Source organism: Cheilinus undulatus, linkage group 7, assembly GCF_018320785.1.
Source record: "Cheilinus undulatus linkage group 7, ASM1832078v1, whole genome shotgun sequence".
Classification (NCBI taxonomy): domain Eukaryota; kingdom Metazoa; phylum Chordata; class Actinopteri; order Labriformes; family Labridae; genus Cheilinus; species Cheilinus undulatus.
Window position 1 is genome coordinate 27,759,109 of NC_054871.1, and position 17,923 is coordinate 27,777,031.

The 17,923-nt window shown below is 38.2% G+C and overlaps 2 protein-coding genes across 3 annotated transcripts in view; one reads left to right on the top strand and one right to left on the bottom strand.

The window, feature by feature from the left end:
* The window catches only part of agbl4 (AGBL carboxypeptidase 4), a 488,448-nt gene extending 478,824 nt beyond the window's left edge, over positions 1-9,624 (bottom strand). Inside the window, exons 1-2 of the mRNA XM_041791008.1 lie at positions 9,568-9,624; positions 7,250-7,372 (exon numbers count right to left, since the gene is read on the bottom strand). Coding sequence (XP_041646942.1) covers positions 7,250-7,372; positions 9,568-9,613 — 169 coding nt within the window. The 5' untranslated portion in view covers positions 9,614-9,624. The remainder of the gene's footprint in view (positions 1-7,249; positions 7,373-9,567) is intronic.
* Positions 9,488-17,923, top strand: part of elavl4 (ELAV like neuron-specific RNA binding protein 4) — a 93,355-nt gene continuing 84,919 nt past the window's right edge. Inside the window, exons 1-3 of one of the 2 annotated variants that reach the window (XM_041791004.1) lie at positions 9,488-9,546; positions 9,624-9,739; positions 14,312-14,440. In XM_041791004.1, the coding sequence (XP_041646938.1) occupies positions 9,531-9,546; positions 9,624-9,739; positions 14,312-14,440 (261 nt within the window). In that variant the 5' untranslated portion in view covers positions 9,488-9,530. Of the gene's footprint in view, positions 9,547-9,623; positions 9,740-14,311; positions 14,441-16,271; positions 16,354-17,923 lie in introns of those variants that run through there. The other variant, XM_041791006.1, reaches the window with a different exon arrangement.

The following is a 17,923-nucleotide window of genomic DNA, read 5'->3' on the forward strand; positions in this document are numbered from 1 at the left end:
CAAGTCATTGTCAGCAGACAGCAGTCTGACTAATCAATGAGTGCTTAATTACATCTGGTGCACAGTCCAAAGGTGCAGTAAAACAATATGCCCGCCCGCACAGTCAGTGTCATCCTTTGTAGAGACAGATGGTACTTTAGTCAGCGTCATTGTGAGGAAACTCTCACAAAAGAATCAGGGACTTAGCTGAGAATGTCAACAGTTGGAATGTGTGACGAAACAAATGTGACAAGACAAGATAAGAATGTCATTTGGATTTCACTCTAAAAAACAATTAGGCCTCTCTTATCACTATTATGAATCTCTGCCTCTTGACACAATGCACCATAATCGACCAAGACTTAATGTTTTCAGATTAACAGAACGGTCTTTTCTCTGTCCATGATTTGTCATTGTCCACTGTGGTATAAAACAAGATCTCAATGACTTCAACTGTGTACAGGGTTTAATGAAAATATGCATATTGCTCTTAACATTATAGCTAAAGCAGTCAGTTACTTGATGTGTCTAGTAAATAGCCGTAATGTTGAGGCAAATCTTCCAAACTCTACATAGCAGCAGACATCCTCAAACATGTTATCTTTAAGTTAAAAAAAGAAAGATGCTTTAAATGTTCAGAGTAACTCTAAGACTCAGGACCTGTAGGTTTAGACACCTATTGTATGTAAATCTGTAGGACATCGCTGACTTGATCAGCATAGGGTTGACAACAAAATGAATTAAGCCTCATCTAAATGTAAATGAGGTTTTATACCTTTGGCAAACAGCTTACCTAACCACTGTCTATTTTGATAAACCAATTAGATTTTCTTCTGTGCCATTCTAATACCACAAAATAAAATTTTTGTTTTATATAAAATGTACATGGGTTGCAGATAGCTGTCAACCTAAAGTAAAAAGGGGATATAAAAACCTTAATAAGATAAAGGTACGCATAAATTTAAAGTAATAACATCTGCTCAAGATACTATGTTTTGGCCATTCACTCTGGTTTTAAAGGGGTAGAATGGACATACGCTGTCATGACAGACCATTTCAGTAGCCCTGAGAAATATATGTGTTCCTGTCCAACATGCAATCCATGTGGCAGGAGCTCACACACAACTCTCCAATTTCCCCCCTGTCACTGGCTTCCAAGATATCAGATTGAATGTATGAGAAAAAGCAGCTCATCTTATAAGCCTTCCTGTTGCTTTAAGAAAGCACGATGTCTTATCAAGTGCTGTGGGAGCAAAATCTACTGTAAAAACAACATGTCATCCTCCTTGTTAGATTAACCTAGAAAATCTTAGGTTTTATATTCACTTCAGTGCAACATGCATCATTGAAATTTTAATCCATGGACTGTCTTACATGTTAAAATAACACTACATGAAAATATTCATAGAAAACCTAACTGAAAATGCTAAAGTAAATGCGTAAAAAAACACAAAGTGCAGGGCATATGAAGACATCACAAAAGTTAGGTTTTGTGAATCTTTTTCAGTAAATGAAAATTCAATTAATTAGATTTTTGAAAATTCCCCAAAAGTTTTGAATCGTATCTTTACTTTTAAGTATTTCAAGGGAGCTTTTATTTTCTGTGGACGTTGGCGCCTCCTGCGATGGATGTCTTGTGAATTTGCTGTCCAGGTCTTAGCAGCGTTTTTTATGAAAAATCTAAAATGTATAAAAAATCACTCACTATAAATTTAAGAAAACAAGATGTTTTGAAAGTATGCAATAAATCACCATGTCTGACACAGGTCCAGTGACTGCATTAAGATACATTCAAATATATTCGTACATGTTTTTTAATGACCAGTCTTCTTCCTAATGTCCTGGTTTGCTTTTGTAGTCCATATAAAGATCCATTACTTTTAGTTTGTTCCATCTCCTTGCAAGAGCTGTAAGGGCAGACTTACTTTATGTGAATACACAATAAAAAAAATCCTAGATGCCATATCCTTCCTCAGCCTTATGCTAGCTAACTTTATAGATGCAACAAAACTGGCACCCCAAAACTGAAAGCAGCTGACGGCTAGCTGGGGCTTTATCTGACTAGACATATCGTTTGAATGTATGGCCCATGAGTCCATGGCTCTATATTATTGACAAATGTTTTCATGCTAATGTGAATAAACAGCATGCCATCAACATTTTTTCCCCTGAGAAATGTTTTCATGCACATGCTCTTATATTTGCTGTATGAAAATTAGTCACTTTTGATCCCTGATGATGGTCTTAGGTAAACGTGGGTTTGCAAGCTTGCTACCACCAGAGACCATCGACAGTGAATTGGTTAATAATAATTTTAAAAAAATACTAGAGGTTTAACTCTGCTATTTACAAGTAAATCAGGCATACACAGAGACCTGATGTTAAAGAGTGATGTTAAAATGAAACAGCAACAGAACATCACTTGACATTAAAAGACAAACATAAATTCATCCTTCTTTCTAACTTTAGTAATGCATTTACTGGAGAGAGATTAGTATCAATTCCATAAATCATTCAGGAGAAACATCCGGAGCCTGAGACACTGGTATGTTAGCTGATCTCAGTGTGGGAGTTCTGCACACATTAATCAATGTCTGAGGTCCTCAGGCCATGTCATCTGGGGAAAAAGACACATTTATAAAGTGGCCAATAATCATACTGATACTTCAGCACAATTCTTCTAATAAATGCTGATACCTCTATGCACTGCTTCTGTACTGCACATACAATAACCTTCAAATGTCTTTTGAGTTCCCTTCTTAATCTAACCTTGCAAAGCAGAAGGACTGGCCAGATTTCATGTCTGTCATCAGGCAAATCCATCTTGCAGAGCTTCAGTCTAAAACATTTGTGCTACTCCTGAAAAAGGACCTGACCAATCAGTGTCATTTCAGGAATACGAGGCAGTTGCTGTGGGCGGGGTTAAGATGTACTGGGAACCAATAGCAAGGGCTTTTGCCAGTGTAATGATTAGCTCAGATGTAGCCATAGTATAGCAGCAGTTTAATTAAAACTGGATCAAATGTTTTATAAAATAAAGAGCAAAATGTCACACTGAACTGTAGCCCTTTTTATGATGGAAAAAGATGTTTGCTCATCTCCTGACCTGCTTTGGCATGAGTCTGTGAGAGTTAGGGGTAGGGTGTAGTTGTACTCGACACCGAGAGCAATGGCTTCCAACGGTGTAGCAATTAGCTCAGCTGCAGGCATTGTATAGCAGCAGTTTTATCTCGCACTGGGTAATTAATCGAAAATTAGATTAAATTGCAATATGGCCTGCTGCAATTTTCAAATCGCAGAAGGCGCAATATTTCTTTGACCTGAAATTTGTGTCAAAATACCAGTTTTACACTTTTTTTTGCAGCAGAGATGTTATGCATGACATATCATTCAAGTGCCTTTTTTGTGCTTTTTTCTTATTAAATATGAGACTCACAAAAACCCATCAATGCAACAATTTATATCCAGTTGTCGCTCTGAATGGCTGAATATGGCAGACAGAACTTCATCCAGTCACCTTCCAAGGACTTTTTTTAAAAAGTCTTTATCTTCCCAAATGCTCTGTATGGGACATTCCTAGATGAAAGTGAAATATATCCCATGCAATGAATATGAGAAACAGCCTATCTGACCTGCCAGGCTATACTTAATCATAAATCCAAACAAATGCCCATTCAAGAAGGTTTTGATACTATTAAGCAGACAATCATAAGTATGCTTTATATAACAAAATGAAGAAAACAATGCATAGCTTTCATTAGAATGTACCATAACATTTATACTTTTTTCCCGCTTAATTTAATGAGCTAAAGAGAAAACAAAAGTACTTTAACCAACTTTCTAAATGTGATAAACAGAGTATTTACCCATCATTAAAGTACATTTTTTCCCAAATTTCATTTATTTTTGGTGAATGCATTAAGCAATGCTTTATAAATGTTTTATAGAGAGAGTAACAGTGAATTATATCTTCACATTTTGTGTGAAGATCAAAACAAATTCTAGCAATCAAGGTTCATTGTGAAAATATTTTCATTTTTCCTGAAGTAACGCATGAGGTCCTGGTGCATAGCAACTCAGGCTAAAATATACATGGTATATATCACTATATGTTTTCTTTATGTTTACAACTTTACTGATATTTGAAATCAACTCATGGCCACATGAAGTGAGGAGTGCCCCGCCCCTGGTCTGACTAAATGACCTTGTCAATGGCAAGACAGTATTTTATTTCTATCCTTTTGCTGCTGAGATATTTGAGAAAGCAGAAAAGAAATGTCGTTCATAAATGACATGGGTGGAGCATATTAAATTCATCCAACAATATTCTTGGCTCCAATCTCAGAGAAGCATAAGGTAACTGCACCCAATGTATCACTCATGATACTTAACACCAGGTCTTGAATTTCTGAGCAGTATTGCCAAAACAGTACAGGATAATCTCACACAAATTTACAAAGTCTTCAGTGCTCCTAGTTACACAGGCAAGATTTACACAGTGGCACTGAGTGGCCATAACTATAGACAGTGCAGCTACATTGAGCCTGTGCTGTGACTAGTCCCATGACCCAGTAAGCAGTGTCAAATGAAAAGAAAACATTTAAACTAAATTCTTATTCTAATTTCTTGGAAGTTTATACTACAAGATGCTAATTTCTGTTAATTAAGAAGCTATCTGTGATATATTGTCTAGGGTTGAACAGGAGTGAAGCTGTCATGAGTCATGATGAGATCATTGTGTTGAAAATGCACCCAAAAAGTCCCCTGTCATTTCAGCACCACAGGGAAATGGACAGCTCCTCTGCTCTGAGTTGCTTGTTGTCAGGTCAGAACTTTTCACGACACTATCCATGGTTCTGAAATACTTTCCCTTTGACTTACATACAAATAAAATATATAAACGCAAATACAATAGCCTAGGTCATATGTGGTCTTTGCATGCTGAGTGCTTTGTTTGGGATTTTTTTTTTTTCAGATCCATAATCAGATAAGAAGAGAAAAAAGTTACATATGTGCTTATCTTGCACTGGGGCCTAATATTTGTAATTTTCAAATGTAAGGATATAAGTAAAATTCAAACTTGACCAAGTAGAAATAAATGTTATGGCAACTGTAAGAATTTTAACATGGCGTTTGTTGATTTTGGCCACCTAAATCTTGCCTCTTTCCTGGTCTTTCCTGTGTATATGTTAATAGTGCTCTGAAAGGGAAAAAAGGTCATGCTGTCTTTTAAATGTCAGATGTTTTTTGCTGTGAACCTTTTCCATGTTAATTTGAACAAGGGCGCTTCCAGTTCTTGTGCTGTGAAATCATTTGACCTGGTAGTACTCTAATCATTAAAGTACTATGCAGAAATAATATATATATTTTTATAGTATAGTGCCCTCACAGTATGGTGAGCAGATAAGTATCAGCCCTTTACTCTGTACATACCAGGATACATTCTAGAGATGCACAGTATTAGTATAAGTAGTTAACAGCCAGAAAGAAGGTCTGTTCAAGAGATGTGAACATTTCTGCTGATATTTCCAGCTGTTGTATCAGCTGATCTATAAGCAGTACATCTGCAGAATGCATGAGTCAGCTAAAGTTTTATATATATATATATATATATATATATATATATATATATATATATATATATATATATATATAAATCTTCATCTTCATTCCCTAAACTTTAAAGTTTTCTAAGGTCTAAAGTGTTTAGTCTAAGCTACAGCCAGTTAATTTTTTTGCACTTCAGAAGAATTTGTTTTGGAATATCAGGTATTTTGTTAAGATCGTCTCAGGGAACCAAGCTGTAACACTTTTGATTGTTAGGGAGAAATTATCTTAATTTTAAAGTATAGCCTAATTGTCTTAAAAAAGTCACATTTTTATTTAGAGCACTATGGAGCTCACTGTCTGTAAGCAGGTTGTTGCAGTGCTATTTACAGTGCTCAAAAAGGCAGATGAAGATCGGTTTCACTGTTACTGTTAAAAATTCATACTGTAGATGTTAACTAGAATGTTTTTGTTTTTCATTATAATGCTATTTTATGTTATATGTTAGTTATAGTTATATTCTAGAAAACATCTATCACTTATGGTAGAATCAAATGTTGTTTGTCCTGTTTTTAGGTCTATTTGTGAAACAAACAGACTGTCAAAATAAGAATCAAGAGGTAAATTCCAGTACAGGAGAGGCTTGGTGTTCTTTTCAGCCAAACAAAATAAGTTGTGTTTATCAGTATTGATAATGGTAATGGTTAAAATGATTATTTCTGAAGATGAAATATGCCAATAGTACTAGGAAAATATACTATAGGTGAAAGCCACTGAAATGCAAACAATAAAACAATTCCTGCTCCTAGGTTATTTGTCCTCCTCCCTTTCAAGTTGTCATTTTTATGTCAAAACCCTTGCCCTTGTCATTAAATACTTACATAAAGCGTCCCTTATGGTACTGCTGCAAATCCTTGCAATAATAGAGCTCTTACAGGCAAAGACCAAAAAATGTTAGCTGTACCCCAACATTTCAGACAATTTTTCAGATACTTTTTAAGATACTTTTGCTTTTATTTAGACCCTGGTATAGTTTAATAGTTTTGCTGTCTTTGTGTCTTTGAGAGATCCTCAAACCATCTGTCAGCTCTCAGGATAACTCGTGTTTCATTTGAATATGAAGAACTTGTATTTGAAGTAAATAAAGTGTGTAAACAAAGCTACTATAAGCACCAATGGTAGTACTAGCACTTATGTATGAAAAGAAATTCTTAATCTGATGTTCAAAGCATTCATAGCAAATGCTGATGTTAATGGAATCTTCAATGCTGACCAGAAAGCATATCAAATATATGAAGCCTTGTTTCAGAAAGCTTTACTTCTAACTTCTAGCTTATTTTATTTCTATGTAAATACGCCACATCTAATTATGTGAGATTGTGGACTCAAATATGGACTTATAAGGTTGAATAAATAAGGTGTACTAATCTATTCAAATTTGTGATATGGCAAACAAAGAACGTTGAAGTCTGTTCAAGTTTGAATAAGCAGCCAATGAAATAAGCCAGAATTTGCATTACACGGTCAAATTTATTTAGTTTTCTTTTAAGTAGACTTTTCACCTCTTCAGTGGCGTTGGATGAGTCGGGGTTTATACAGCAAAAACAACACTGACATTGACGCTTCTGACTAGAATAAAAGAACAGCAGAAGAGTGCCATCTTTAAGCACTCTAACTGCAACCTTGTGTTTCTATGGTGTCTCGTTACAGGGTTACTACTCACCACTTTCAAAGCAAGCGTCAAAAACCAGATGCCCTTTCCGAGGAGCTCCAGAGTAGCCTGGCGGGCTAACCATCAGTTTGTTCACATTGCCAACCAAGGCATCCTCTCCTCCGGTTTCACTGCCTGAAAACAAGTGTGTGATTAGGCATTAGGGGATTTTTTCAAATCTATGGTTAAGTGCAGTAAAATAAAACAAAAGATGTCATATAGCACCTTTGGTTGGCATTTAATCTAAAATATGAATATGAAGATTAAGAAAGACATAAATTGCTGCAAAGTTAAATGATAGTTCACTGATGTTAATCTGTTAGTAGGGCTGGGCAAGATATTGATTTAATCAATAAATCAGGTTGAAATTTGGAAAATTGAAAATTTCCTCAAAACTTCACAGCAAGAATACCCAAAATAAAAGCTATTGTATTGAAACTTAAGTTATGTTAGCTCTGGTAACCCAGACAACCAAATGTTACATATTTTACTTACACGCTGCTCATGAGTAACCAGTGTTCTCAAACTCAAGACATATGTAATCAATCACATCACTCATTCTGAATGCTTTTTACAGATTTTAAAATTAAATGTATTTTTGGTCTGCAAAGCAAAATTTTCAGCTGACACTGTATCTGTGGCAGAGATGACAGGCAATCAAAAACAAAGAAATAATGTATATTCTTCTGATGGTCTTGTCTACTTGCATAGATCATGAAGAGATATCAGCATTACTTTCAATCTGTTTCTTAAGCAGCTAAAAACTTTCAGAGCCTGAGTGTTAATGTAAATAACCCCCCATAGTCAATCTGTAAGACAAGACAACGCTTATGTTTAAACTGTAGAGGAAAGTTCAGTTTACTTTTGTTACATGTTATTGATAAAATAAAGGTTGGGCAGTGTATTTTTTATCTGGGAAAAAAAACCGATTGAAATCATAAATTGAGTTTGGAGTGGAAAAAAATCAGAGACTTAATTTTTAAACCTTATCACCCAGCCCTATCTTCTGGTGAAAATAAACAAAAATTTTAAAAGTATATTAAAGTTTTAAAACTATTCATATTTTCACTAGAGCTGTCAAATTTTGGCATTAATTTATCACAGGAGTGAAATAGGTAAGGCTGCTTAATCACACTGATGCCATCACACAACTGGCTAAAGTAGTTTTGTATCTCTGATTGGAACACATTTAAAATTCCCTGTGCTTTATTTTTTATCATTTTATGGATAAAATACATATTCTACTCATTAACACTATCCAAGATTAGCTGGAAAGTGGAAAATTCGCCCTTAGTCTCAACTTCTTCTGCCTCAAAAGCTAATACAACGTTTTGATGCAATTCAGAAACATGTTCTTTATTATTGTTTTGTTACTAACAAACACTAAAACATTTCTTATATAAAATAAATAGTCTTATTTTCTGCACCTAAAATGCAAACTTCCTTTACATATTAGTCAAAGTGCTTTGGTATTCAAAAATTAAGGCCGTACCTTAGACAAAATAACTGTGTCTGAGAACAGCAGAGGTACCGTTTATTCGTTTTTTTTTTTTCTTTGCAAGCATGATGTTAAAACTTTTCTTTGGCCAAAAAAAAATCAAAAGCAGCAAGGTTTTAAACCTAGTACCCATGTCTATCAATTGCTTGTTGCGTCGAATCTGTATTTCGTCAATACAGCAATACAGCAGTGTACTTTATTTGATAGCGTCTTATTGACGTTTAATCTTTCAATTTACGTGGAGGAAGGATAAGGAGAGTTACAAGTCCAGGTGATGTGTATTAGTCTGTTTCCCTCTTTTTAGATGTTTAACCTCAAGTCAAGCTATTCCGCTTAACCTCCACCTTACCTTTACCCTCACCGTTACCTGAAAGGGTGCGAGCGTTATTTGACAGGGGAGCGCATGTCGACACACCTGCAAAGTTAGCCAATTAGCCACACAGCGGTGGCAGTGGTAAGAGCTGCTAACTTATGTTAGCACACACTCAGAGCCGATGCACCTGCACTAATATTTCGGCGTAGGTTTCTAAAATAACATGCAAGGACTTGTCTGAGTTCTTCCTGTGAGGCACGCCACCCGTGTGCCGTTATCTAATCGTTAGCTATCGTCTGTAGCTGCAAAGCTAGTCAGTAACAACACAACGATATGTCTATTGTTTACATCTTGTACCTGCTAGCTAGAATGTTAGCACACATCACGTTAGCGCCAAAATAAAGACATGCAGCGATACTGAAACATGCATCTAGTCATTGTCAGACATATGGGGCTCATTAGCTTCCGTGGCTTGACTAGCAATGAAGAGGGAGACAGGTAAGGTTCATATTTACACACCAGTCTCGACGTCTCTTACAGTGTTTTCCTCCATCTTCCTCTCCATTCTGTTACAGAGCAGCAGACGCTCTCTGTATGTTGCCACGGCAACGGAGCAGGAGGAAGAGGGAGAGGCGCTGTCACCTCCATCAGCACACTTCAGCAGAGAAACAAGACTTCCGTTAACCGAGAGGTAAGATGAGCCAAATCCAGCTGTGAAACGGTCAGAAAATACGGAATAACAGTGGCGTCTGTTCTGATCGTGGTGTTTTATACACCTATTTGTGCACAAATCCCTGAAAATGCTACAAAGTGCTATCTTCTTCTAGACTGCTAGTGTCCTTCTTTTGAATCCAAATTGTTAAAACTCTTTTAACTCAATATTCAAAAAAGTGTGCCACAAGGAAAACATTTATAATGCAGGTGTTTAACAAAGTCTACTTTAAGCATTTGCATTCTGCAAGCAGCACTAAACTAGGAATGACACCCATTATGCTGCCTGTAAGCATAATCAGTATATTGTACACGCCTCGGTTTTATTGCAGCTGTACCTGCATTTTAATGTTTTTTTTTTTTTCTTTTTTCGAGAAAAAAGAAGCCAATCATTGCAGGCAGCAGCTAGGGATTCAGAATTATCCTGTAGATTGATTAAAGCTGGAGGTTTTCTAGACAATTGGAGCATAGATGTCATCAAGGCCAATCAAGCCTGGCCCTATTCCTTTCCCATTACAAAGGCTGCACCTGATTAAGTACATCAAATGAGCAGCTGCACAACTCCGAGAGCAAGAGGCATACAGGCTGCTGCTAATTTTCAGGTTATAAGCCGTGTGTAACAGGACCAAATGAATAAGACCAGAGAGAGGGCAATGATTTTTCTCTCTCTGTGTGATCTGTATTTGATGGCAAGCATCAACAGGCCGCTGAGTAGATAGGTCAGACTGATTATTTCTCAGATGACAGGAAGAGAATACAGAGCTGCTGTGTAATATTTTGTTAAAATTGAAAATCGAATAGCTGTCCTCCATGCTATGTCACTCCTTTAACACTATGCCAATTAAAGAGCTCTATGGTGGTACAATCATTCATTTTCAAGGGGCAGATTAATTGAATTATGGAGCATGAGAAGAATGGATTAGATTTGCAACATGTTTCCCTTGTTTCTCAGTTCTTATTAAATAGAGAGACTCTATGGGAGTATTTGAATACCATAAGATAAAGTGTTAAAGATTCTGTTTATAACCTTAACTTTGACTGACATGAGATTTAGGTTTTAGTTCTTGGCAGATGCTAGTTGTGCGGGATTTTTCTCCTGTATGTGTGAAGTATAGCTATTAAATAATGAGAATGCTCTTATAAGGATAAAACCACATGGTTTACAGTCACACCAAGTTTTATGTGTTAAAGATTGGGTATTGAGGCACAACTTCTGTAAGTGTCCAGTGACGAAGTCATTGGAAAATTATTAGCTTTAAAGTTGAGCAACACAAATAACTTGACATTTTTGGTGAAACTGAACAGAACAGCAGCCCAATACATTAACTGAGGTCTATAGGGAACACTGCATATCACATGCTCGTGTGTTTGAATGGAATAAGTTTTTGTGAAGGCAGAGAGGATGACCAAGATGATGAAAGTTCTGGGCACCAATGCAAATCAGAAACTTCTGAAAACATTCAATAAAATGAATAGTTCAAAATGATCAATGACTCAGAATAAGAATGATGGCAGAAATGATCTCCATTGATAGAGAGACAGTTCAGAAAATGTTGCGTTAAAATTTGAACATGACAAAAGTATGTGCCAGAGTTGTCCCAAAAAATGTGACTCCTGATCAAAAGTAAAAACACAAGCATATTTGGGGACATATTTTAGGACAAACTGAAAGAAACCCAAAACTCTTTAGGGGTGATTACATGCTAGAAAACTTGGATCTTCTAATGTGTTCCTGAGACAAAATGGAAGTCAATATATTGGAATACACCATCTTCACCAAGGACGAAGTAGGCACAACAAAGCAAGTCCACATTCAAGGCCATGTTGTTTGTTTTCAGTGACATTAGAGTATAATTTTGGCAACAGGATCTGGCTGCAAACCTCTATGATAGGGAGTTTTGGCCTCATCTACTGCAGACCTCTACAATGGGGCAACCTTGATGCTGGTGTGAGAAGTGACATGCATTACCAAAGCATATAATTTCTGCTCGCTGTCAGAGGTTACGGTATGTGGCTGTTTTTCACAACAGCAGACTTTACTAAAAATTTACTGAGGGGGAGAAATTTAAATTTAACAAACCACAAACTAAGGAAAACACAAAGAGAGGTAGGGTTAGGCAACCAAACCCTAAAGGTTAGGGTTAGGGTAAGGGGGAGAGAGATAAAAATTAAAAATAACACACCACAAATTAATGAAAACCCAACAAGGGCTAGTACATCACTTCCCGCCCCACGGTTGAGGTTGCCCCATTTTAGAGGTCTTCACAAATGCCTATTAAATTTGGAGGAGTGCCTATCAGAATGGTCAACAGTGAATCGTAACTTTTACAACAGGTTCTAGAAACACTGCCTGAAAAAGTCTGAAGAAAGAGACCACAGTTGTCAACATATGGTTTCATTCTTCAAGGCAATGCTCCAGCTCCCACTGTGCTCTTAAAAAATAAGTTTCTGGCCCCAAAACAAATATAGTACCCTACCTATTCACCTGACTTAGCTCGGTGTGACTTTTTCCTAAAATCAAATCAGTGTTCAAAGGAACATTTTTTGAGTCCATGTCAGAAGTTACGAAAAGACATCAGAGGTTCTGAGAGAACTTTCCAAAGAAGACCTACTGCATTGTTTTGATCAGTGGAAGACCTGAATGCAGCAGTTTGTTGATCCAGAAGGGGAGCATATTAAAGGAGAAAGACACTGAAAAATGTTTGTGTAATAGAAAAAAAAAAATCTCAGAAAAATGTAATGCAAAAAATGGTGACTTAATATAGCTTAAGAGTCTAATCCTTGATTGTGTTAAATGTAAAGGAAATTATTCCAGCAGTGCTTCATATGAGGTGCATCTTTAACTCTTTCGCTTTTTTCAAATCTTTGTCTTTATATCAACGTGTCCTCTTTTAAAACATGCCTGAAGTAGAAGAGAAAAAAGCAACATTTTTGAAAATAACCCCTTCTTTCCACTCAAGTACAGTATGTTTCCTGTCATGATGTCTGCAAAGTGCAGCAAACACATCTATCACCAGAAAAACAGAACAACATGAAAGAAAAGAACAGTCCACACTGGTCTCTCATATTTTAATTATCTCTCAGGAGAGTGCATTTTTACATGCTTATCAAAACATGTTTGACCTCTAATGATTTCAGCACATACGAATGTGCTTCACATGTAGACTTACCTGTCTGCATACTCTACCGGAACATGAAGACATTGGGCTATTTTAAGCATGTGTGGATAGTGACTGGAGAACTCACTACACCATCACACGCTCATGAAGAACATATCAGAGAGTCCCCTGGGGAAAGAGTGGCTACGATTGTGCTAAGATATTTTTAAGCCTTGTGCTTTATTCTCTTCGAAAAGTACTTTTTTTTAAACTGTAAATGATCAAAAAAAAGTCTGTGTTGGGAACTCAGTAACATAACTCAAAGGAATGGTGTATAGAATATCTTGTTTTCCTTTAAAGCCCGGAGCTAGATGCGTGTAAAGTGTGCATGTGTGTGCCGAGAGAGTTAATCTATTTTTTGTATTTCAGCAAGTACAGGGAAACCCTTTTTACTCTGTTCAACTCAGGGGTCACATACATAGTCCATCATCAATGAAAGAGGAAGTCATGCAAAAATCAAAACACGAGTGGAAGGGAGCTGGGGAATGCTGGTTGTGAGATGAGGGGTATATGCAAGGACCAGGCGACAGTACACACAGAATCACTATGGTGACAGCAATGGGGGGGCTCACAGGAAAGAGGCCTGGTCATAGAGGAAGGCTTGAGAGGCAGCTGACTGAGGAATCAGCCCTCACTCTGGATGATTCAACTGACAGCTCCCCCTCAGGGCTCTGCCGGACCAGCCGTCCCTGGAGAGAGCAGGCTTTACAGAACAGGGATGTGGCTAGCAGCCCTTTTTTTCTGAGGAAAAACATAACTGCATCCAAGACAACACAACATGCTGTTACTCTCATATACCCTGATTGAAAATGAGAAAATGTGCTAATTTAAAACATGTAAACAATATTTTAGACTACATCCTTGATAAGTGTGAGTCTCTCAGCATATTTCTCATCTTCCTGTTTTCCAGAAACATCCGTTCAAACTAACAGTTAGCTGACACTTCCGCTTCTTGTTACCCCTTCTCTCCATTAATCATCACCCTCTTTTCTCTCTCTATTTCTGTCACTTTCTCTGTCCCTCTCTCTCCCTATGTGCTATCCTGGATGGCGTCCACCTAAACAGATGGTCCAGTGTCAATAGGCTGCTATTAACTGGCCGTTCTCCCCGCTCTCATCCAAGACGGCAAAAAAGCACATTCAAAGCACCGGGAATTCGGAGCCCCGAGTATGACTGCACTAAGAGCAGCATTAGTGAGGATGATGGCGTCCCAGTCACTTTGTATTATTTTAACAAGAAATTTGTTTGCTGTTCCTTGCCTTTTTGTACATGTTATGACTCATATTCTGAAATCTGCCAGGTGTTGCAGACTGAAACCAAAAATGGAGTGAATCATATCATTGGCACAAGTCCCCTAATCTTTTTTTCCCCTCCTCTTGTTTGTTGTGCTGTAGTCGGGATCTCCTGCCATGCCCATGACTGGCTTCTTCGTCATCTTTGTGCCACACCCCACTGAGGAGAAGGACAAGCACCTGACCTTGATGCTCACATCAGCCCAGCCCTCATTTTGTCCCTCTGCTGAGGTACCACTATCTTTTCACTTTCTTATAGTCTCCTCAGTTATTGCATTCCATTTCTTTACATGGACTGGTCACTAAAATACCTCCCATAAGCCTCTCCAAGTCTGTTTCCAAAGGCACAACCTTTTATTCTAAGAGTCATAATTAGATAACAGAGGCCAATAGTATAATTCCTCATACGCTAAAGCAATCCATTTATCCCTGCCTGGATGTTTAATCCAAGCATGGAGTGATAAGTGCACGCCCTTTCTAAAATCTACCTCCATGTGTTACAGACACACATGGAAATAAAGAGGAAAAGAGAAAAGAAAATCTGAAAAGATAGGAGTGGCACCGTGAGGTAAAGGGACGTGGTAGAGATGGTGTCGCTGTTGCTAGAACAGTCTTCCCACCTTGTGGTAGCACGGCGAACTGTAGCTGCATCAATGCGTGAGCAACGGGGAGGAGAGAGAAAGTGATGCGGAGAGAGATGGAGAGAGAGAGATAGAGCGAGAGAGGGAGGGAGGGAGAGCATAGAAGAGAGCCAGAGGGAGTGATACAGAGAGAGAGAGAGAGAGAGAGAGCAAAAAGGGAGGGGAGTTTAAACTAAGTGCTAGGTTGTGGGACAGGCTAATCTGCTAGCGAGCAGTGTGAGGATCGGAGCGTATTGTGTGAGCCAGTGTGCGGGGGACAGATAAGGGAGCCAGCCAGCCCGCCAGCCCGACCCACCGATCCACCGTCCGCCTGACTGCCTGTTTTAATGTGCTGACTCTGGGGAGATTTAAAAAAAAGCAGTATATTGACTCCTAAGACGTGTGCGGAGACCCTGGGCACAAAACGCCACCACTACAGCCACAACAGCCAGCAGAGGTGCATCACCAGACAAGGGAGAGAGAGAGAGAAAAGAAATAGAGCTCTGAAAATCCAAAACTCCAAAAAAATCTGAAAATTAAAGAGGATTTTTTTAAACCCCTATTTTTTCCAATTGATTTTTTCTTTCTTTCTTTTTTTTATTTGTGTTCCCAGGACTGACTCCCAACCTTAGAAAAAAGGGGAGCAAAAGAACTGAAGGAGAATCTGACAAATAAACGGACAGAACGCGAAACAAAAAAAAGAATCTGAACATGTTTGAAATAAGCCGAACACTGAACGCCGCTTTGTTGAGCAATGAGGTAAAGACATTTTTTTCAATCTGCTTCTTTCTTTACACCTCACCTGTGTATGTCTGCTGCCAACCATTCTGTCATGTGTGTGTTCTCGTATGTCCATGCATGTACACTTGTGTTTGCTCATAGCCAGAAGACAGAAGGGGATGATTGATAACAGCAGCTGTTTATTCTATTTTCCTGGGCATGGTAGTGGCTACGAAGACTGCTATGCTTTTGTAATAATAAACAGAGAGCTAGACTTTATGTATTTCTATTGTAACAAAACCAAGGTAGCTATCAGAGCCACGCAGCCCAGCCTTGCTTGTGAAATTGCCCACCTGGGGCTGAAATTGTATGTATGCGTAAAGTCTATCTGTAAGTGTGGGTGTGTATGACTGTATGTGCATTCACACATGCATTTGTGTGAGAGCAAAGTGATCTGTAATCCCCCTTCTACCTCCTCTTTATTCTTCCCCCCCTCCCCAAACTCCCTCTTCTGTCCTTTTCCATCCTCGTGTCCTTCCTACCTGCTGTTATCTGCTCTCCTTCCCTCCTCTCACACCCCTTCTCTCTTTCTCTCTCCCTCTCTCTCTCTCTTTTTATCCTCCTCCTGTGTCTATGTACGAGCGTGTGTGTTCTTGCGAGCAGCATCTCAAGATGATGGCGAGGTACGGGCAGCTCTCGGGACTAGCAGCCAGTGGCGTGGGCTCCGTCCCCGAGACGCACTCGCCGCTATTTCCCAGGGATCTCCTGTCATCGCCAGCCCAGATGGGCTACAGGTCACCCCTGGTAAGAGGATAGACAGACCAATATATATCTCCGTCTCTTTAATGAACACAGGGCGTGCATAGTAGGAAAAAAACAAGGAGAGCTGTAGTTATCGTGTGTGGATCCATGTTTGCATGAGAGAAAAGTGAAAGGGCAGGAAGAGAGCAAATCAATTGTGGGATTCCGCCTGTATTCCCAATGGGTAGAATTAGTAAATATTTACATTGTTATGTTTGTTCAATTATGGACGCCCACTCCGTCTTTAGCCTCTGCCAGTCAGACTGTTATCAGGGGGATTTGAGGTGTTAGTGTGTGCATGCAAGTGTGAGTGTGTATTTGTGCGGGTATAAAATGTTTTTAATTTTATTTGTGAATTTTGTTAGCATCTGTGGTATTTGCATATATATGTTTATTTTCCCCCATTGAAGCTGAATTTAGTTGCAGTTTTTTGATGAATAGGCCTAAAGAACTACTGTGAAAAAGATGAGAGTAGTATTTACTTTTCTGAGGAGATACACAAATTTTCAGTCTGATTAATTTCCAGTAAATTTCAGAAAAGTCACATGCAGAGGAAGCACCTGGTTGTGGACGGACTGAATATTTTGCATTTGAGAAAACATTACTCTGGTATTTCCTTAGAAAAGATGACTTCAAGGGGAAGGGAATGAGAGAGAAAAGGGGCCATGAGAAAAACCCTGAGCATTTAAGCAAAAAAGCGTTGTAAGAAAATCCCTGACTCGCCGCATTAAAGCGACATGAAGCTGTGGGTGTCTAATCCGCTGTGGGCTCTTCATTGGTTCGGCTCCCCTTCAAACTGGCTCAGATCCACACCCCAGAGCCTCCCGGAAGCCTTCATAACCCACTGTCATGCTGCTGACTGTACCCAGGGGTTTCCGTCAACTGTATGCAAATGAACAGCGAGGATAAGCGGTAGAAATGCATCCGTTAGGAGTTGGGGCTTCAAAAAAATATATATATATTTTTTTTTTCAGTTTTTCTGCTTTGCATTCTTGCACAAGTTCAAAGACATCTGTCCAGTGTTTTGTTGTTATTATACAGCCCACAAAATGAATGTGTTTTTCAGAGCCCATTAAGACTCACAACACTGTTATCTGCTGTCTGCATAAAGCTGCTGGACCGTAAATTATTTGTTGAAACCAGTGGAACTAATTAGCTGAATTTATTATATAAATATGATTGACATTTGAACATATTTTGATGCATCTTATTAAATTTTAAGAGGGAGTTTAAGGAGCTTATTCCACAACTAGATGACCAGATGACTACATGCAAATTAAGTTAAATCTAAATAATAAATTAAAGGGAAAAGTAAGAACATGTTATTTATAACTGACTATCAGTTTCTCATTATACTCTGTTTCTTTTCTGCTAAAATGGTTTTGTAATGGTTTATTTTTGTGATTTTCTGCATTTGTCATCAGTGTGTTGCTGTTGATGAGGCATGTGTTCAAAAACATGCACTATGTGTGAGAGTGTGCATGTGCATCATTCCCCTGGTTAAAAAAGATCATCGTTATAGTGATTAATGGTGCCTTCATTAGCCTAGCAAGATCATTTGCATACATTAGAT